At 42.6% G+C, this 22,845-nt stretch overlaps 1 protein-coding gene across 4 annotated transcripts in view; it reads right to left on the bottom strand.

Annotated features, from left to right (window-relative positions):
* Window positions 1-22,845, bottom strand: part of ERBB4 (erb-b2 receptor tyrosine kinase 4) — a 583,385-nt gene that overhangs the window by 9,264 nt on the left and 551,276 nt on the right. For all 4 annotated transcript variants that reach the window (XM_064718299.1, XM_064718298.1, XM_064718300.1 and 1 more), the window contains 5 exons: window positions 19,980-20,055; window positions 17,861-18,007; window positions 15,898-15,995; window positions 15,253-15,423; window positions 1,374-1,665 (listed from right to left, as the gene is read on the bottom strand). In XM_064718299.1, coding sequence (XP_064574369.1) covers window positions 1,374-1,665; window positions 15,253-15,423; window positions 15,898-15,995; window positions 17,861-18,007; window positions 19,980-20,055 — 784 coding nt within the window. The remainder of the gene's footprint in view (window positions 1-1,373; window positions 1,666-15,252; window positions 15,424-15,897; window positions 15,996-17,860; window positions 18,008-19,979; window positions 20,056-22,845) is intronic.

Raw genomic sequence — 22,845 nt, 5'->3', positions numbered from 1 at the left:
AGGGCCTTGAAGCATTATGAAAAAGAGGTTGTACAAATGAGCCCTGGAAAGGGAACAAGAGAGCCTTAGATCAACTGCAAAATGGGACTTGGAGCAGGCTACAGTTGCTTCAAATCACGTGCTGTGGATTAACACCCCATTTCCAGCAGCATGCTGGAATGGTGCTGCTCAAGGGCTCTGCACACGCCTCCACAGAGTCCTGGTGCAAGGGGTCAGCTGGTTTCATCCAGAATGGGGCCAAAACTATTAAAGGCAAAAGTTCAAGACCCAGTGAACACCTTTGAACCCATAACTGTCACTGAATATGAGCTGAATAGTGGGAACATTTGTTTTTTAATGATGACAGCCAAGGGCTTTGGTTTGAACCCTGCAGCTGGCATGGAACACACAGTGTGTGGCCACACCGTGACCACCCTGTGTCTGCGCCCAGGGAGTCAGGAAGGAGCTGCTACTGCCACATCCCTGAGGGCTCAGGTGGCTCCTGCAGAACTCTGAGGATCCCCAGGGTGCACCTGTATGGGTGCATAAATGTGGGCTCACACTGAGAGTAAATCACTGCAAGGGAGACTCCCACAACTGCCATGGGTCAAGTCCCAGGGTTCCTCCATTCCTCCCTCATGGAACACAAAGGACAAATGGCTTCCAAATTCTTAGCCAACACACTAGTGACTTGTCATTCACATTTGCATTTATTAATTTCTTTAAAGCTAATGCAAAGCTTTAGAAGCACATTAATAATGACCCACCCCCTTACATCTAAATGACTGCTATCATTCTTTAGAGAGGAAGAAATGAATGAGGGCAAACTGGGAAGTGCAGCACGCTGAGCAGGCACAGATTTAGGAAATTTTCCCCTTGCAGTGATGCTCTCTTTAAAGCACATCTTGTTCTTTCAATCCTAGACTTCTCATGGGTATAAAATGCCAGCTGTGTGTATGAGTTCTGTGATAGGTTCAACATGACATTTACCAAGCACAATGCCAAGAATAAGAAGATCAATAAACAAAGCAAAGTTGGGACTATGGCTGGGTGAAGACAGATCCTTTCCTTGGAAATAACTGAAGATTTGTGTTTGGCTAAGAAGGGGGCTTGGCTTTTTTTCATTCCTCTTGTTATTTCTTAAAAAAAAAAAAAAAAAAAAAAAAAAAGGGGGACTTACCAGCTTTGACATACTGGCACATTTGAGCATTTCAAAGTAGAAAATTAAGGAGAGAAAACCAAATCCCCGTGTAAAGGAATATTATCCTAGTCAGAATGCTTCAGCTTGATAGGTAACTAAATAAAGCCATTTTTGATGAAAAGCTGCTGATGTAAAAAGAGAAGAAACTGAGCCAGGCTAGAGCAGGAGGCTCTCTGGAAAGGCAACACTTTACCTGTTTTAGGTTTGTCTCTCATTGGTGTCATGTACCCGTCCTCATCCAGCTCTCCCCGCACGACGCGCTCGGGAATGAAGACAGTGGGGTCGGCGCTGTACCTCTGGGTGCTGCTGTCCTCCTTTGCCAGGGTTGCCACTTGTTTCTGCATCGTGCCATTGCAGCAAGAGTCTTCAAAGATCTCTGCTGTGGCTCCTTGAGCAGCTGGGGCTTCTGGAATGATGCAGCCGGGAGCCCTGTACGGCATTGGCACGTCGGCAGTGTAGCCGCCATCCCGGTACACAAACTGGTTCTGTTGGAACAAAGGACACACAGCATGGGAAAGGAGGATCCTGAGGGGAGAAGCTTCAACAGCAAGTCATGGCTGAGCCTTCTGTGCCTGCCCTGCCCATCCTGAGCTTCCAGGCTTCCACAAAGCATCCATCTGCCCAGTGGTGTTCAGGGGATTGAAATGGGGCAGGAAAACTTGTCTCCTACTTGGCACATGGAGGCGGCACACACACAGCTGCAGCAGGTGAAAATGGTGTTTCCTCTTCTATTACTCTGACAACCTCCCCTGACTTCTGATCAAAGCCCTTTAAACCTTGAGAAATCTCCTCCTGACTTGGAGGAAACCACTATCCTCTCTGTTTATTCTGGGGTGATATTTTGAGTGTGTCCTGTGGTGGGAATCATGGGGTCACCCACACCATGTGTAATTCCATCAGGAAGTGCATTTCAGGCTGGTGAACTGTGTTTGTATTGGCACCTCAACTCAAATGGCTTAACTCAAACTACCATTTTGTTTGTCAGCATGGGCATGCAAGGAACTTTCAACATAATGACCAACAGACAGGAAGGAAAGATGTACAGATCCATCCAAGCCTTTCACCTAAATTCTTTTTCAGAAAAGTTGTCAGAGTTTTGGATGTGGCTCCCTAGAGTTTGCACATGAATCCACAGATCTTAACTATTTGATTCCTTCTATAAACACTTCATTACCTGGTTTTGAGTCATTTATGCAGGAAAAAGGAATTTGAAAAAGAAAAAAAAACAGTGAAGAAAGAAGGAAAGCCTGAAGGATGAAGGCTGAATGTGAGATACTTACTCCTGACATAGGGGTGTAGGCAGGAGGAGGGCTGTGTCCAATTTCACTCTAATAGGAAAGAAAAATGGATGATGGATACATAACAAGAGGCCATATGAATGAAACAAGTCACATGAACTGTATGAGCTGATTGGGAGAAACATGCACATCAGTCAGGCTTCCTAACTGGACCCAAAATTCAAATTCAGTCAGTGCAAATGCCTCACCCAGTGTGTCTTAGAAAAGCAAATCTTTTGCCAATAGGCTTGACTTCTGCACACAGGGCTGTACCCTTCTGCCAGTAAAAACTTAGAAAATTAGCAGCTTAAAAAAATACTGTTCCAGGATGGCATTGTGTGTCTGTGGGCTCTGCTCCACCCTCAGCACAATAGACTAAACCCATTTTCCTATCTTTATCTCCTCTTGGCTGTGACTCTAATATTTAAATACATCCTCTGCAACTATAACAACCACAGTAACAGGCGCTGTTAGCACAGTCCTGTCCCAAGATGGCAGCACACAATGGACTGCCATTAATGTGTTTATTGCTATTTTTGCTGACAAGAGCCTTTCCAGTCAATGGCCTGCCAACTAAGATCACTATAATTGTGTTTTTTCATGCCTCCCCTTTAGTGCTGTACTAAACATATCTGTCTTGCAACACCCCTTACCACAGAACCTTACACATGGCTCTCCACCACTGCTGTCTGCACTTTTTTTTACTTCTTTACTGTTTTTCCCCATTTCCCCTGTGGCCACTGCTCCATTAGAACAGGAGGCAAAGAAAACAACTGTGGTGCCATTGAGTTGGCTTGAAAATTTAATATAAAAATTTTAATACAAAAAATTAATATAAGTGTTTAAGTGTGCTTAAATTGACTGGTAATTGCAATGTGAGGTCATAATTTTGTAGGCTTCCAAGATTACCCTCAGACAACTCTTATTGGTCAGGACATGAATCACACTGTGAGAAGAAAATATGTTTGGATTTTACCAGGTAAAACATTTTGTTTTGTATGTGAAATGCAATTTACTTTGTTGATTTTTGCTCGGGTGGAGGGGTTTGCTGGTGCTGTTTTTGCATTTTAAATACTATCTTGAAAAAAGCAGGTGTTGCTTTACTGAAAAGCTCTAGACTTTTGGATTTCTGATTCTAAAAGTCTCACTGGAATTATCATCTCTGCCTTTATGAGATAGACATTAGTGGCTGGTTGCTCAAGGACCTCACTACATAAGCCTACTTAAGAAGTCTCAGCTTGTATACTAAAAAAAAAAATCGATCCCAGCTCCTTTTTGATGCTGTAATGTGAGTTATACATTGACAGAGGAACTCATCACACTCCAGAAGGGGCCTCACTTCTTTAGCTGCCCGCGAGCAGCCGTCCCCAAAATGCCCAAGATTTCATTCTGTACACCACATGATTGAATTTTAGGCAAAAACATGACCACACAGAGAATAAATAAAATCCAAGAAAATGTCTCCTAAAGCCTTTTTCCAAGGCCCTCTGGTACAAAATACCAATGACACATCAGCTGTTATAACAGCCAATATTTGTGTAAAATGAGCTCTGATCCAAGAGTGGTAAATAACATTTCTGTGAATATTGGCTTGTGTTATTGCTTTCTATTCATTAATTTCATTTTCCAATTCCTTGCTTCTAAAAATCTCCTGAAGGTAAATATCTCCTCTTTTATAGCAGGAACATAATATTTTCTGGCTGCATCTTAAACTGCAATGAAATCAAAGCTTTGTTGGGTCCAGCCCCCTTGCTGCTGCAAGCTGGTTTTCCTGGCCAGCCACAGAACTGTTGACAGGGTTGTGCAATCACTGCTGTTCCTTGCTCTCAAGCAGCCTGCTAAACTAAAGGACTGAAAGATTTCTCTCTGCTGAAGGCAAGGCTTTGCCAGCATGAATGAACACACACGTTTGAGCCCACTCTGATACTGCTCAAAGTGCATAAACCCAGCTCCCTCCTCCTCTCCTTCACAAAAAAGCACCAAACAGGAGTAAAACACTCCAGCCTTGCCACTGGGATGCTGTTCAGGGGCAATCCTGTGCTCCAGGCCTCAGGCAACTCAATAATTATCTGCTTTGAGCAAAAACTGGCAACACTTTGTGCCACTCATCAGTCCTGGGCTGTGTGAGAAACAACTCCCTCTCCTCCTTCCCCTAGAAACTCCTGCTCCATTTTCAAACCAAGGGAGTATCCAGGCTCCAGTCACCAAAGCAAAGCTTCCCAAGATAAGAGGTCTTGCTGCAAGCACCACAATTTCTGATTTATGGGAGAGGATCTGAAGAATATTTGGTATGATCTGATGGGGCTGCAGGCAGAGCACACAATGCACAATGTCCTGCCAGCCCCCAAGCAAATTCCAAAGGAGCAACCTGGTATTTTACAAGTGATCCAAACTGAAATTCAAATAGGAAAGACCATTCCAGGAGAACCCCAAGCAAATTCCAAGGGAGCAACCTGGTATTTTACAAGTGATCCAAACTGAAATTCAAATAGGAAAGATCATTCCAGGAGAACAGCCACCTCTGTTTGGCTGCAGTCCTGCTTCCACAGAATTTGCAGATTTCTCTGCCCCGCTCCAGACAGCAAATATTTCTGAGATGAAAACCAAAGGGAAAAGCACACACCATGAGATCACTGTGCAATGTTCAATAGAAATGGAATGCTGTTTGTGCAGTAATTGCTGGAAGGCTTTGCAGACCTCTGGGGGTTTCTGGTCCCAGCCCCTGCTCAGAGAAAGGCCATATATAAATAGAAATATAAATAGAAAGGATTTGACACTGGGCTGTTAAGGTTCAAGCATGCCCATCCCTACAGCTCACAGCACCTGACACAAGTCTGGCATTCCCTGGCCATAAAGTTGAGGATGGGGCAATCTTTATGGGAAATGATGACATCCCAGCCTCTTTTCTCAGAATGTGTCACATGCTTAACTTAAATGTTGACCACAAATACAGAAGCATCAGTTTGCTCCAGCCCCAACAACAGCTGCTTCCACCATTGAAACACAAAACATCCAGCTTAGATCAGTGAGGGAAAAATAAAGAGAAGAAGCAAAGATTCAGTCTTTTTCTACATCTAGGTTTTTTTCTGGTTGCTGTTTGCCAGAGGACAGGTAGGATTTGCAGGCAGCCATAGGCTGAGATATGCCAGCCCATGTCCTGGCAGAATGGGGGGTTTAATACATCCCTGAATCTGTCCAGAGTCAGTTTGGGTGTTTTACTGACCCCTGGTTCAGCTCAGTTCTGACCAAATTCTTAGCTAGAGATAACTCATCACCACCTTCTCTTGCACCATTTTCTCTCATAACTGCCTGTTTTCATACTTAACTCTTTTAGAACAGTCCATATGGATTGGGACACCCAAACTGCCTTGTAGGATTAATGTAGTCTGGACTGTGAACAGTAAATGGCATACATCACAAACAAATCTTGGCATGGGAAACAACATACCCATACACAGCATAGAGAATTTCCTGTGCTGTTGCTGGAAAATCCCAGATAACAACCATATATTTCAGTCTAACACTTCACCAAGTAGAGAAGTCAAAGATGACAACCCCACTAATGAAAATAATCTTTGAAGAGATGCCCAGTTTGGACACAAAACTCACTATCCAGCTACCCTGACAGGAAAAGGTAGGGGAAATGCTTTTCTGTAGCCTCCTCTCTTTGAGCCTGATGTCCAGGCCGGAAATAAAAGCATTCTGCTGCTGGAACCAAAGGCTTGGAAAGCCAGCTGTTCTGTGGAGCTCAGAAACCTGCATCCATCCTCCACCCTACCTTCAGAGGGGCTGGCAAATGGATTTCAGTTGTCACAATTTGAACTTTGATCTAAGCATGACACAGGAATGGAGATGCAAGGATTCCCTTTGCCTTTCACTCTGTGTTAATGCATCTGAGTGTCAAACAGAGAGCAGAGCAGGAGCAGAGACAGCTGGCATTGCCTCTCTTTTCCTTCCAATCTCCTTGACACCCCCATCCTTCCTGTCACCATGACTAGCTTTCTGTCACTCTCTTCTTTAATACACTCTCCAGACACTTTACAGTAATGGCACCTTTTAGCACTGAGCCAATTCCCCACGATTTGAGAGGGATGAGATGCCATTTCCCACCTGTTCCAACAATTCCCTGTGGGACAGAGGGGTCAGCACCGCTCTTGCTCTGTCCAAAACACAGGACCAGCAGCATCTTCTTTTCTGTACAAACCCCAAGCTTCAAATCCCAAAACAGGGAAAGGATGGAGAATAAGACCAAAACCACAACACACCCATGATTTTTTGATTGTGACATGGAAGACAAAAAATAAAAAAAGAAGAAAGGCACAAAAGAAAGTTGATGAGCGATGCTGGGAGCAGCAGCAGCCCCCTCCTAGTGCATGCTGCACTGCCATCTTCCCCAGCCTTTTTTATACAGTAATCAAAGGATATTCTGAGCCTCTCAAAATGCCATCAACCCTCATTGAGAATGAAATAGAGCACATCTCCATCGAAGCCTTTACAGCAGTAATCATTGCCACATGCTGGCCTGAACAGGGAGCTTTTACAGACAAAGATGAGTTTTAAAAATAAAATAAAAAAGCCTTCCTAAAATCTGAATAGAAACTTGATGATAATCTCCCAATTTTATTATGCAAGGGGGAAAAGAAACCCATAATTGTGCACTCTTGGTCTCTTAAAGCAAAGAATAGGCTTCTTGATGAAATGCTGAGTTGATTTAGAGCAGGGCTGAGGTTCTGGTGGCAATAATAGTCTAAAAGAACTAACCATCCAGCTGATTTGGATAAAATAATCATTTTTCAACATTCTAAATCTACACTTCATCTGTGCCTCCTCCCACTTCTCCCAACTGCATCTTTTGGAGAGTCTTTTTATAGCTTTGAAAATTATTTTCCCCTCCCCTCCCGCAGCATTCAACAAGAAAGGCAGACTCTTTACTCTGGCTAACAAAGGGGGTTTTTAGGCTGTGCTGGCATTTAGCTCCATTGCATCTATGTTTAGAGAGTACAGTATTTAGTATTTATTTTACAAGTGCTCTCTAGTCCTCCTGCCACCTGGGAGTCCTCCCAAAGCATTATCCCTGGAGTCCCAGTGCCCTGGGACACTGAGCCCTCTCCACCTTGGGGACCAGACTGCTGTTTAAGTTGTTAAGCTGTAACTCCCTGCAGCTCTGCTTGGTGCACTTGCAAATCAGGCCCCCTGGTATTTTTCAGGTGCTTTTACTATTTTAAGAAAACCACAAATAGTGTTCCTCACAAATGGATATTTTCCACTAACAATTTCTGCTTCACATCTTGTCACAAAAGAAAAAATTTTCTCCCGGCTCTCATAATTATTTCCTGACTCTCAGTCCACTTTTCCATCTACTGAATTATGCAGAGTTGTTTAGCTTGCTGTTTTCTAAGAATGCCTCATCAGTGCAGTGTAAAAATATTTATTACTTACTCTTTTTGTATCTATTGACTTTTTCTTTTCAGGATAGAAAAGAAAATGGATCAGCTGTGAGCTCTCTTTACTGTTAACACAGCCAGCAGCTATTCAGGGATTAAGCAGATGCTGCCTGATTTTAAACCAGTTTATATTAAAGCTCAATGAATTTACATGTCACACATCAAAGATGGAAGAATTTACAGCTCCAGCCTCTGCCACCAGTTCCACTGGGCCTGCAGAAGGTACTGTGAGTGGTGGTTTTGTTTTTAATCCATCTTACAATTTGTAGAAGCCAAAATACCATCCAGTTCTTTAGGAAAGTCTCTAACTCTTTATGCCTTTTAACTCTATCCTCTTCTCTGACTCTAAACTATATGCCTGAATACAGCAGCCTGACTGTGACAGAAAACAGCTAATGCATTAAAAAAAAGTCCTGTTTTAAGGCATTTCCCTGCAAAATCATGAGTTAATTTGACCAGTTGGTCCTGATAATCAGTTCAGGCTGAAAAGAGTTTACTCCTTGAGAGATCTCACTGATTTCAGTCAGCCTGGCTGCAAAGCAAGAAACTAATTGCAATAAAGCACTTACAAAGTATTCTCTCTGAAGACCCAGGAATTATCTATTCCATTTGAGTCCTCCATAGGAATTTTTTCTGCCTTTCTCCTCTAGCAAGACTAGCACATTTTAAAAAGCACATATTTTAATAAAAGGTAATTAAATATCTGTTCTAGATACACATATTTTGTAAGAAGCTTTCCTTTTCAATGTAAAATATTAAGACCAAAATAATTTTTCATGTAATATATTTTAATAGTGTATTTTTGCACGCTTATTCTCAGTACCTCTTCACCCTGAGCAATGAAATTAGAATTAGTCTGGGTTCACCTCCTGCTTCCCATGGACAAGGTTGGCCTGGTGCTATCCACACTTTCAACAAAGACTACAAACAGAAGAATTTTCCAGAAGAAAAAAGGAAAAATACTTGCGGTGGTGTGCCAGACACCAGCTAAACACTAATAGCTCTGGAGAAATGCTTAATGCAAAAGGCAGAGCAGAACAGAATGTCACTAAAACTTAGGAAAGCAGAAAATGGGAATTGGAGCTCTTGAAAGGGGGCTTGGTGGCCTTTCAGAATTACCCTAAAGGTCTGAAGGCAGTAAATTGCTGAGACTCTCCCAGGGAAATACACAAAACGGAGTGTTTAGCAAAAGACATGCAGAAGGGCTTCATACAAACTTCTCCAAGTAATCATGCAGTTCTAAAGAAGCAAGAGAGCTGATCTAGAGTTACTCAGTGTAATCATCTGAAACACTGTGAAATGCTTTGAATCAATGTCTAGTTCATTTACCAGACCATCTGTTCTGGCACTAGAGATTTTATTCCCACACTTGCATAAGGAAGTGACAGAGGCAAAATAAATGACTACTAAGATTTGCAGGAAGTGTTTGATCACCTTTTAAGGAGCAGCAATTAAAGAAAAGGGATAGAAATAACTAAAGAAGACCACAACCTGACAGACTGCCATAAGCAGTACCAAATTTAGGAGGAGATTTGGTCATATTATTTTTTGGGAAGATCCTGAAGAAGCAGAAAGGTGGCAAACACCACAAACAAGCCAAAAAAGGACATCAGTGTTGTCATCATTGAACAGCAAACAAATACAAATGGTAATACCCTGTTTAGCCTTTTGAATAGAAGAATCAGAATCACAGAATATCCTGAACTGGAAGGGATCTCCAAGGATCATTGAGTGCAGCTCCTGGCCCTGCACAGGTAACCCCAAGAATCACACCATGAGAGCCAGAGATTTCTGATAGCTGGCAGCTCCTTAGATCTAGCACCAAAAATTGTGCATGGCAGGCAGGAACAGGATCCAAACCCTGCTAAAGAGTCAGCATTAATTGCCCAGTGAAACTATGATGTATTTTCCACCCTACCTGACACAATCAAGACAACCTTTCTAAAAGACAAAGTCCACCTCAAATAGAATTTTTGCACTTCATGCAGAAATTAAGAGACAAGAGACTCTTGTCTATGCTATGCCAGAAGGTTGGACAAGATGCTTTTAATTGCCCCATGCGGTATTTGCCCAAGACAAAGGAGGAATTGAGAATCTGATTCCATGTTCTTAAAAGGCTAATTTATTATTTTATGTACTTATATTATAGAATGCTATACTAAAACTATACTAAAGAACAGAGAAAGGATACAGACAGAAGGTTTAACAAGAATGATAATGAAAAAGTCGTGACCTCTTCCAGAGTCCTGACACAGCTGGCTGTGATTGGTCAGTAAATAAAAACAATTCACATGTTGGATAAACAATCTCCAACCACATTCCAAAGCAGCAAAACACAGGAGAAGCAATCAGATAATTGTTGTTTTCATTTTTCTCTGAGGCTTCTCAGCTTCCCAGGAGAAGAAATCCTGGAGAAGGAATTTTTCCAGAAAATATGACAGTGACATTCCCACACAGCCTGGAGGTGTCTTCACACACATTTTGGATTAACTTCAAGATGAAGCAATTTTACTGCCATCAGTGCCATGTGGCCAGGACACACCTGAAGAAGTTATTTGGGCAGGAACACCTAATTTCCTTTTCTTACAGGAAAAACAATGGGGAGGAGCAGGTGCTGCTAAATCCTGGACACAAGAGGAATCATGGTCAAACCACAAATCTCTCCTGGCTTTGCCAAGGCACAAGGATGCTGCACTGCCACACCTAAGGCCACACCAGGTCCTGCTGAGAGAGCTGAAAATTGGCTCCCAGTGTCCCACAGTCTGCTTTAGCCAAGCAGGACAGTCTCCATGGACATACGGATTAGATATCTCTGAAAAATAAAAATTGCTTGATATTTAATTGCAGGGTTGGCAATTGGTTCTTCCATGATGTACAGAGCATGGAATAAAATTACAGGGACAGCATCAATAAACAGTACAGACAGTTTTCATCAGGAATGAGCCAAGGATTTAGAGCAAAAAGCATCGTGGGGCACACAGAGTGCTTGCTGTATTAGCATTATCTCTGCACACAGAGGACAGCACTCGTTACAAATACCTGAATGAATCATCTAATGGATGGGAATGCAGGACACTCGAGCACTAGCTGGGGTCCTGTGCTCATGGAAACACTGCTGAGGATTCAGCTTATCTCTCAGAAGCACTGAGCTTCTAAAACTCTATTTTTCTGGAGTATCTCTGGACAGTGGAAAATAAAAACTGGAAAAGGCCAGAGACAAAATTGCAGCGGAAGAGTTTCAGATCCAATGAAAGAATTCAATTTAGCTTAGGATGCTAATTTTTATTTAAAAGCTGGACTTCACATGAGAGGCCAGGGTCAGAGCCTGTGCCAGCAGCACAGCTAAGTCCCAAGGACATGCCAGCCATGGATGTGATGGAAATGCTGGAACTGTGTCTGAGCCTTGCAGCTTCAAAAATCTGTGTAACCCCTGGAGGAGGAAGGATGTGAAACTTCCTGGGGAGCTGGCAACTTCCCAGAAGCCTTCCCTCTTTCCAGTCTTCTATCCAGGGGCTGCAGCACTGCAGTGCCTCTCCCACCAAGAAGCTGCAAGGATTTAGACCTGAGACCAACATAGGGAAACTTCAGGGCTTTCCTGAGAAAGTGAACACTCCTGTTCTTCCTTTGTGGGAATCAGAAAAACAGAAACATCTACAGACACTGAGGAGTTTAATCTGCAGCCTTGGAAGGGGCTTAGATAGATGTAAAAATAAGCTACACAGACATTAATTAGAAAAACCAAACTTATGTTTCTATAGTTGTAAGTAAGAATATAACTTAAGTAAGAAACTGTATTGATAAAACAGTGAAGGATTTATAATGCAGAGGTGTGACTGTACAGAGTAGAAGAGAGTTCTAAGAACTCTGTTAGAATTTTCTTGTACTGATAGTTCTTAGAGAGTACTGTAAGTACAAGAAACTAACTTCTAAGAGTTCAGAAGTTATAATTGAAGCATATGTGTGTAAATGTGACAAACGCCTATTAGACAAAAGTACCCACAGTGCAGTAGGAATAAGTAAAGGTGATAGGTTAGAAAAGCAAAATACACCTTGTGGCAACTGTTCATTAGATTAGAAAGTTCTATATTGTCTTGTAACAAAGAACTTGTGCCTACTTTGAGCTATGGCTGGCTGCTTGCTCCTTTAAAATCTCACAGCCTCTGAGACTGATGTTTATCTGAGCAATACATGATTCTTAGCCCCATCCCTTCATTACTAGCAGCAATGATGATATTCCTTGACTTCAAACCTGTGTTTGTGATCTCCTTGCTTTCCTCCTGCCCACCTCTGTCCCCAGGGAGCTCTACTGCTGAACATTCAACCAGCACTGCCAGCACAGAAAAGGAGCACGGTGGACTCCTTGGCCACTACACCTGCACTGGAGCAGCTAAGGTGGGAAATACAGTATTTTCATGCTTCTTATTCCCTGAAAATGACATGGAGATCATGCAGCTCTTGTCTGTGTGCTTTCCTTCACCAAGCTGCCTCACAATCTCAAATAAATGCAATTTGCCAGACACTGAACACAAGCTACCTAAGCTGTATCCTTTCATTTGGTGTCCATGGCTGCAGCAGCACCATAATGAGTTTGTACAATATCAATATGCACAAGCATAAATCAGAGACTAACCAAAGGAAACACTCAGACAGAATCAGACAAGTGCAGATAAAGAGCTCTGACAGCATTTCACTTCCTGTAGCTGACATCCATCTGTACTGGGCTATGCACAGCAGATGCACTATTACCTTAAAGGGGTGATTGTCTGGTGTTTAAATCAATCTTCACTAAAAGAATAGTGATTGTACTGAGAAACTGCTTTCTTCACAAAGGCAGCAGAAATGTATGTGGCTTTCTGCACACAGGTATTACCTCCAGAAAACACCTCTGCAGAGGAAACCAGGAGTGCAGGGCTTCCAGCTCAGCCCTCTCTGACCTCTCTGTCTGATCTGGGTCAGACAATTTGACTCACAAACTGCAGACTTTTGGCAAAAGGTAATTCCAGCTTTGTTTAAATGTTAGATTGTTGTACAATGCCAGAGAAAAACTCCCAGCAAGTTACTGAAAAGAGGATACAGTCTTGCTACTGTCATTAAATTGAATTGCAAAGCAAAGCTCCCACTGTCTTTAGTGGTACAAGATCACAGTTTCAAATCAAGATGAGAAATTGTGAGCTGAGGAAAGGAGATGTCACGTCAAGAATGTGATGGAGTCTCTCTGTATGGCAAAAATGAGGGCTGGGGTCTCTTTCTGCAGCTCTGCTGAGTTCAAGATCACATGTGTGCAAGCAGCTGAAATGATGTGCTTTGAAGTTGGGAAAAGGCTTTGTGAAAGTTCTTTGTGAAAGTTATTTAAATTTTCATGTGATAACACCACCACCACCACTAATGATAATATTTGAAATAAATGCCTGTGTTTTCATCCCAGGAATATCCCAGTGACCATGCTGGCTGCCCAAATAACATGCTGTAAATAAAAAAGCTTTCAGAATATGAACTCTAGGATTTTCACTGGAATCTCCTCAGCTCTAGTGGGCTCCTCAATTGGGCTGGTACCAAAACAGAGGGCAAAGGTAGCTGTTGAGAAAGCAAGTACATTTTTCTTTCTCCTTTAAATGTGTCCCAGTGTTTCCAGCAAACATGGGAGTGGGATGACTATAACAAAGGCACTGTGTCAGACCCTGCCCTCTCAGCCTGTGGTGGTGTAAGTGGCAGCAGCTCCGCTGGGGCAAACCAGGCTCCAGTGATTTACATCCCTGTGGCACTGAGGGCCTTCCAAGGTAACTGCTGCCCTTCCCTTCTTTCCTCAGAAGCTGGCAGGAAAGGAAACAATCTCTCCAGAGACAAATAGTAGTAAACCTGACTTATTTCAGATCACCATCAATTTACTCTTGTAGCCATAAATAGAAAGTTTCTCATTTATTGCTAAATTGTGCATCATCCCTACTTCACTGTCATTCAGTGATGCAGGAGAAATGCTACATGAATCCAGGCATCTCCAGTTTCCTTGCCTTTCAAACAGCAGCAGTTTCCTTCCAAACTGGCTATTAGGGTCAGACTTTGTCTTCCTTACTCCCAGAAAGCCCTGGTTCCCTCAGGAGAGGGTAAGGAGCTTCCTGCAGGTATGGCCAGAGCATGGACACTGGCTCAGGTTATACACTTGGCTCTGACTCACCTCTTCCCTGTCTCACATGCTTTACTCAGCTCACATCTGGGTGTGAATTTGGAACCACCTCAGCTAAGGATAAATGTCCAAAAGGTGTCTAAACCATGAGAAAAAGCCAGCAGCATTTCAGAAGGACTATACTTAGTATTTAAACTGTGACTCTGGACCAAAAGGAGGCTGGAGAGAAAAGAAGTGCCTGGTTAAAACACACCTGATGGCTGTGTGAATGCCCTCACATCAGTAATGCATTTCACCAGCTCTTGGTTATGTGAGAAGGAATAGCAAGTGAAATGTTGAAAGGCTGGAGCCAAGCACAGGAACAGGCAGAGGAGGGAAAACAGATTCCAGATATTTGACTTAGCTCCTCACCAGCAGCAGGGCACAGACATGTAGGACAGGATTCAACACCCCAGAGCTCCCACAGCAGGGCACAGACTGCTCTGCAGCTGTCAGGAGTTAGGGGGTAGAGAAAGACACCTCCAGAAAGGAACTTATCCCACTGGAAATGCCCCAGAAAGGCAGCAATGTTCAGTACCAGTAAATGAAGTGTGGGGGAAGAGCTCAGATTTTACCCCTACCCCTCAGCTGGCTGGAGTTCTGTGAGCTGAATTCCCCTGAACACTCTCTGAAGCCCCCATGTGCAGTGAAGAGCATTTCCTCCCCTGACAGGGAGGGTGCCCAGCTCAGCCTGCCAGCATCTGCCATGTGCTCAGCACAAACACACATTTGGGAAGGGGGGCTATGAAAGCATCACATGCAAACAGGAAAAGGGGCTGGCTTGGAAATCTGCCTCCATTCACAAAAGCTCCATTATCTGCATATTCCAGCTGCCCTCAGTTCCTCCAGTGGCAGCCCTGCCAAGAGAACAGGATGGCAGCACCAGGGCTGTGCACTTCCTGGCCACATCACAGTGCAGATGCAGCCCTGCTTGACTTCAGCAGCCTCAGCTGTGCTTTCAGGACAGGCAGCTCAAGCTGAGCCTTTGTTCACTCAAGGCTGGGCTATTAATTTAGAATTCACTGAGGTACAATGAACAGGGAGCCCAGTGACAACATTTTTATAGCCACTCTCCTTACAAAGGGAGCCTGTAATTCCCAAGGCAGTGCTGGCCTCTGTTTGACTGGTGTACTTAAATCTCCACCTGTGCTTTTATAATAACCAATATTTTCTGTCAGAGCTTGCTCTTACCCTGTTGGAATCAATTCTTGTCCTGGAGGTGTAGATGGGAGGAGGAATGTTGAAGGCTTGAGGAACAAGATACTCTTCAGCATCCATCATATCTTCCAGATCTTCCTCATCAAGAAGATTTTGGAAGAACTTGCTGTCATTTGGGCTTGGGAGCTTCATACGATCATCTCCCTGAACAGATTGCATTGAGAGAGGAAAAACATCAAAAGATGGATTCACTTCCCAAAGAGAGAATTTCAGCCTTCCTAATGCCCTGGCAGCCAGGCTGCAGGGACCACACATGCTGCTTTGTTTGTTCAAAAGCACTATATCCACATAATTTGTGGCTTTGTTTTGTTGTCTGTTTTTTTTTTTTTTTTTACTGAGAACATGATGACAAGAAGGGAGTAACTGCATGAATCAAGCAAAACCATGGTTTTGGCATTCTTGTGATTGAGCTTTTATTCTTTCTACTCTCTTTTTCCCATACAAGATCAGTTTCTGACCCAAGTTCTGACATATTTTGTGAAATATCTCAGCTGTTTAGGCTCAAATAGGAGGGGTGAGGAACAACACTTCAAAACATTCAAAGCCAATGCCCCTAAGAGTTGGGTGCTGCAGAAAGAATTGTTTTTCCCACCCCTGTGATGCTGCAGCGTTGCTCACCTGAATCACCAGGTATCTCTGAGGGTCTCGAGCCATTCTGGAGAATTCAGCAGCCAGCTCCTTGAATTTTGGCCGACTGTCAGCATCAATCATCCAGCCTGGATGAAAGATGAGAAAGAAAACAGTTAAGTGTTAAGGGTGGAAATCATTCTGTTTTTTAAAATGCAGAAGTTTGAAGTGCTTGATAGCTCTGGCCCAAAGAAAAGTTGCAATAAGGAGCCCAGAAGGATGGAAAGTTGGAATTCTACGATTCATAAAAGGGGAATCACCTAGTTTTGGTCAGACTAGGTTGTTCCTTACTACATGGAATTTTCCTTTATTTGCTGGCCTCCTCTCTGTCCCAGAGACAGCAACACCACCTTGCAATTTTCTCCACCTTGCACACTTGGATGTCAGCCCTGACTTTTATTAAGGATGTGTCTCACCACATGGGACACTTTTGCACCCAACAAAGCTCTTGCACAATTTAATTTCCACACCTCCATGCACAGTACAAGTGTTTTCAGAAGATACTTAATTTACTTCTAGTTGTCCTTTCCTTTTTTTTTTTTTTTTTTTTTGCAGGGCTTTTGTGTACAAAGCAAAAGGGAAAGGAGTATATATGATGGATGAGATGTCTGTATGTTAATCTCACTTAAATTAAGCCAGAAATATCAGAGAGATATTTCTAATTCTTTTTAAATTAGAAGCATAACCTTGGAGGATACTGTCATTAGAGGGGGTATCTTGGAGATAAAAAACTTGGAAGAAACCATGTGCAGACTTTTTTCCCCTTTTTACTAGAGTAAAATATTCATAATTTTTTGTACTGGACTGCAAATGATAAAAAATAATCCTCTCTGTAGCATTTCTTCTATTAATTTTACTTTTTATTATTACTATTTCAATCATCATTCTTGCTACTAACAATAAAACCTTCGTGATTTCTTTCCTCAATATTTGGAAACAGGGTTTCTCCTCACAGCCTTCTCTGGCTGGGTATCCGTGTGCCATAATTATTTTTAATCCTATCTTTTTTACATCAGAATCAATTGTCATGGAAATGACAAGGGTTTACAATAACAATCAGACAATTTTGTCTTCAAGAATATGAGATAACATCTGACAGTAATAAGAGGCTGAGCTAACTGGGTCCTTCATAGATAACAATTGCAAAACTGCAGAAGATGTGCAGACAGTGTTTAAATGGAATTTACAGTATCTTGGGAAGCTTTTGTTTGGCAGCAGCAGCAGCTTGCTCTGTTTCCCAGCTCTGCCAGAGACTACCTATGCAAATGTTCTAAACCAGGGTCCCTCCTGCAGCTAGCACAGAGGTAGCAAAAGTGACAATACCTTACACTTCACCAGGTGAACATCCTAAACCAAATTGTACTAAAAAATACAAAAAGGATATAGACAGAAAGCTAAAATATAATAATAAAAACTTGTGACTCCTTCCAGAGCCTTGACACAGCTTGGCCATGATTGGTCATTAAGAAAAACAATTCACATGAAACCAATGAAACGACCACCTGTTAGTAAACTATGTCCAAACACATTCTAAAACAGCAAGACACAGCAGAAACAAATCAGATAATTGTTGTTTTCATTTTTTCTCTAAGGCTCAGCTTCCCAGGAGAAAATCCTGGGCAAAGAGATTTTTCAGATAGAAATATGACGGTGACGATAAGAGGCTGAGCTAACTGGGCCCTTCATAGCTGACAATTGCAAAACTGCAAAAGATGTGCAGACACTGTTTAAATGGAATTTACAGCATCTTGGGAAGCTTTTGTTTGGCAGCAGCTTGCCCTGTTTCCCAGCTCTACCTATGCAAATGTTCTAAATCAGGGTCCCTCTTGCAGCCAGCACAGGGGGATCAAAGGTGACAATTCCTTACACTTCACCATCACCATATAAACATCTTAAACTAAGCTATACTAAAAAATACAAAACTACAGGGGTATCAGAAGTGACAATTCCTTACACTTCACCATCACCATATAGACATCAATAGTGCAGATTGGGGGCTGGGGCAGGCGCTCTCCCTTCTCCAGCAGGTCGGGGATCTCTCGAGTTGGGATTCCATCGTATGGCTTCCCACCAAAGGTCATCAGCTCCCAGATGGTCACTCCTAGGCAGGAGAAAGAGTGTCAGTGGTTGGGGTCACACTGCTCAGATTCCCTCACAGCAGAGTAGCCTTGCCCATTTCTGGACTGCAATCTCTTCTCCATCAGTGCCTGGAAAACTGAAGTTTGGACTGGGGAGACAGAACAAGTGGCTCCTTGTGCCTAGTTGCCATCTGGGCTTAAACCATGACAGTCTGCCACTTAAAAACTCTGGAAAATGGTGAAACAGCACTTTGTGGTAATCTTCAAAAGAAATTTCCCCCATTTTTATTCGTATAAGAAATGGCATGATAGACCTGAGGCACATGAGAAAGGTCTGAGACAAATGAAGGGTGGTAAAGTAAATGGGTGCAATAACAAAAGAATACATCACACTATTTTATCAAAAAGGGAAATGAGTGCCTGATGCACTCTATTATTTTAAGGGGGAAAAGCACAGATGTTCCCTAAATTAGAGCATCAATTTCCCACAAAAGTACAGCACTGAGTAACATGAGGTCATTGGCTTTGCCTTGGAAGACATTCACAGCCACTGCTATCATTTCTTCCCTTAAATCACCTCATAGATGTGAGTTTATCATAGTGCTGTACTACAAACCCAAGGTTCTCTTTTTGAGAAGCCATAGGATTTGTTTTGGCTTCAGAGCTGGAAATAAAGATCATATATCATAAGTAAAAAAATTGTGCCTGAACAGAATCTTAAATATTGAAAATGCTGGTCTCACACTGTTTTGTTTAACTTTTATTTGAATTGCAAAGGTCATTTTAAGCATGCCTTAGATCAGTACCATATTTTGACAACTGTCATGCTAATGTGAAAAGTGATGGGCAAAATTACCACATGAGTAAACCACATTTATTTCACCCTCATTCTTCTCTTTGCTGATATTAAATAACTATTGTTAATATTGTTAATTATTGTCAATTGTTTATGGTCTTTGTCTTTCTGATTACAGATGTTCTGGATTTCCTGCATTTAAAATGAAGTTCATAAATGAAGGCATATTTTTTCCTGAGTGATCCAGGGTATGCAGAATTTGAAGAGAAAGACCAGCTTCACAAGATCAGTTGAACTCTCCCAGACTCTTTTCAGCTGACTAGAAGAGGGCAGCTACTTAGCCACAGCAAACAGTGTCTTTTGCTGCTACCCACAGGTAGAAGTGAGTAATGAATAGAGCTGCACACCCTTTTGGCTCAGAATAATATGGCAACAGGAAATGCAAATAGGACTCCATAGCCCCAGATATTGCTGCAAATTTTCATTTACAAAGGTATACGTGATTTTATTAGTAATAGCTGTACCAGATAAACAGGCAGAGACCTCAGCAGATGTGGCAAACAGCTCATCTGAATAACCATTAGCAACACTGAAGGAACACCTCATTTCTCAAATATGACTTTTTCTCTGTATGTGTAGCTCACCAATTCCCAAGTTAGCTGTGAAATTAAATAGATGCTTGTTCTAGTTAGTTTGGAGAGCTTGTCTCTTCCTTTTCTTTCTCTTGCCATATTTGCTCTGTATTATGACAAATTCCCTTTTATCTGACTCTAGGTAGAGAAAGTCCCATAAGCCTGAAAATGTTTTTTGACATTCATGGCTTTTAGAGTTGAGCTTTTCAAAGACTGCTGAAAATTGTGACCTGCAGCTGTATTTTTATGAATCCATGGCTAAGCTGAAAGAGGTCTTCTTCTGTCATAATAATCAGCCAAACTGCTACCAGACCAGAGCTGGAGGCACTCACCCCAGTGGGGAACATCATGATAATATATTTCAGTGAGCAGGGCAGTAACACAGGAGACAGTAACAATTGCTGCTTAGAGTTACACATTTAAAGGAAAAAAAACCTCAAAACCTGAGGAGCAAATGCCTCTGGGATTAACTCCTTTGAGAAAAAAGATATCTTTAACATACTAACACAACTGGGTTTAATGCTTTTAAAAGACACAACTTTTGAAACTAATCACGTGCAGATTTACCATAGCTCCACACATCACTCTGATGGGTAAATTTCCTGTAGTGTATGCACTCCAGAGCCATCCACTTAATTGGCATCTAGGGAAGGACAAGAGAAATGTAACCTTAGAAATACATTATTAAAACAATACAAACAGATCCTGTGTGAATACAACAACTTTTTCTCCCTGTCTCCTTCAATGTGAGATTGAAAAAAAAAGAGGAAATGGCTGTTCCTGCCCTCTAGAATGGGCTTGTGCCTCATAAAAGGTGGAGGTGGGAAAGATGAACCAGTTACCTGCAGAACTTGTGATATTTACTGATTCAGAAGTAATGGAACAACCTGTGGTTTCATCAAACCTTTGTAAAGAGGGACCAGTGCAGAAATTGCATGTAATTCCCTTAGATCTGAAGTGCAGCAGAGAAGGTGGAATGCAGGAGCTTTTATTCCTTAACAGTTTGCAATCTCTGCAATCTGAGATAGCAACACTGCTCTCTCAACTGCTCTCTGATAAGGCCAGGTTACAGTGCAGGGCCCAAAACAGTTCAGCATCCCCATCATCATTATTATTATGATGGTAAGCAGGCAATGAAGAGAATTTGCAGTGCTTTATTGTTAACTCCCAATATTTGTTAGAAACCATCCCAGGAGCCATCCCAGCTCTCTGTATCACCACAGCAGTGGGAGAAGCTGCTCCCCAAACTAAGTCAGGAGCCCCACGTTCATTCCAGTGTCAGTGAATCATCTTTTCTGACAGAGAATGGTGTGCAGGCAAACCAAACCTCATTCCTGCATTCCAGCCCATCCTCTTGAGTTCCTGTTAAAATGGGATTCATGGTGTTTCCCATTCCTGAGCTGGGCCCAGCAGGCACAGCTGATGCCTCAGGTTTTTGCTTTTATATTTTTCAGATTCTGTGCCGCTTTAGTGTGTAGTTCTGAGCTTCATATTAAGGGATGGTGAGCTTTCTGCACAGAGCAGGGAGACAAAACAATTCCTTCTGTAGCTGGGGACCAAGGACAAATGATCCAAATCTCAGGCCTGAGAGCATAAACAATGGTGAATTGAAGAGAGAAAAACAAGGATGGGACTTCATGACTTCATGGACAATTAACTCCAATATGCAAATGGACCAGAACTTATAAAAGTGAGAGACCCCATGACCAGTTGTCCATTTTGTGACCATTTTGGTTCATCTCAGGTGCAGCCCTGGCTGGGCTCTTGTGCTGCCCAAGGTGCATCCATTGAGGCCTTTTAATAAATCCCTACTTTATTCTTTAACTCCATCTAGTCTTTGTTTTAAGTTAGCCTTTACAAGGCCTCACAGCCTTGCAGACCATGAATTTCTGAAGGACAAACATTTAGGAGATTTTTACCTGTCAGGGACTCCTATGGGTTGCCTCCAGTGTGGAACTATGGAAGAGGTACTGGAATAAACCAAAGGGATGAGTAACTGCAGGCAAAATCTGAACAGATGGTGGGTGTAAGAGCAGAGGATGTGTCTTCATTCAAAGCCTTATGAAACTACCTTCCATGAAGCTCACTAATGAACATAACCTATAGAGTTAAGGCAAAAATAGCACCTTGTAATAAAGGCTGCCTTAACTCTTGCAAAGACAGTTCATCCTCCCCCACTGCACTCTGCAGAAGTGCACTGCTTTCATTCCCATTGTATCCCAGATGTGAACCGGTGCTGAAGGAGCAAAGATGCCTTGTTCACGATGGGATAACTCAGGTTGGAAGTGATTCAGGAGGCCTCTAGTCCCACCTCAGGTTCTCAGCAGGTTCAGGCCTAGGAAATTCAGCCAAGTTACTCAGAGATTAGTCCAGTCTGGACTTGAAATCTTTCAAGGACGGAAACTGCACCACCTCTGTTGATCTTGATTGTCCAGTCTGAATCTCCCTTGGCATGCTCTCAATACTGATTTCACAGGACGCTTTTCTGGACCTGGGAAGTGATACATCTCCCCTAATTCCTGCTCCAGAGCTCTCAGCAGGGTAACAAATCCAAGACACAGCTGCCAGGAAAGAGCTGGTTTGCAAGGATCAACTCTTTTTCTGTCATTCACTGTCAAATGGAGGGAAAAGCCTGAGGGGCTACCAAGAGGAGGATTACAGAAATGCGGGAGCCAGGGGAAGCTGCCAAAACCCCACCTTCCCTGCCAGGAGGTATCTTCCCATGGGGAAATGGGAAAGCACTGGTGACTCCTCTCAAGCTCTTCACCTCCCTGACTGCCCTGGCCAGGTGATCCAGGGCAGCAGGCACACAAAGAAGGCAGCAGCTCATCCCAGAGAACAGCACATGCTGGAACAGCTGCTTGTCCCAGCCAAGGGCATGAGTGAGCACAAAAAACCACAGAGACTAAGGAGACAGAAAGCAAACTGAACATCCAGGAAAAGGAATGACAGGTGAAGCAAATCCTCTGGGATTCTGTGACAGACTGAAATGGGGAATTTCAAGATGTTTAGGGAGCAGTCAGAAGCACCACCTACTTACTGCCTCCTGAATTTTATCATGCATTAATCTGAAATTGGCAGAAATGAGGTAAGGCACTACATGGCCATGGTGTGGTTTGCTGGAAAGTAATAGGGAAAAAGATCTGGTTTGAAAATTATTATTATTATTTTAGTGGCCTGGCATTCAGCATGGCATTGGAGAAGTGGACACAAGACATGACTACAAAGGCTCTTCCAATGTGATAGAAGGGCTAAATTCTCATGTTCTGTGGCCTTCCCTTTTGTTTTCATAAAAATTACTTGTCTAGGAAAGTAGGACTGCACATTATTGAGGTGCATACTGGCCAGAGAAAGAGGCTGGGCAGGAATGCCCCAGAACATCCACCACTCATTGAACCAAAGTACTCAAAACAAGAAACAAACTGGAGCATGT

The sequence above is a fragment of the Zonotrichia leucophrys genome, chromosome 7 (assembly GCF_028769735.1).
Source record: "Zonotrichia leucophrys gambelii isolate GWCS_2022_RI chromosome 7, RI_Zleu_2.0, whole genome shotgun sequence".
NCBI classification, from domain to species: Eukaryota; Metazoa; Chordata; class Aves; order Passeriformes; family Passerellidae; genus Zonotrichia; species Zonotrichia leucophrys.
Note: the sequence above shows the minus strand (reverse complement) of the source record. Positions and strands in the feature narration are given on the sequence as shown.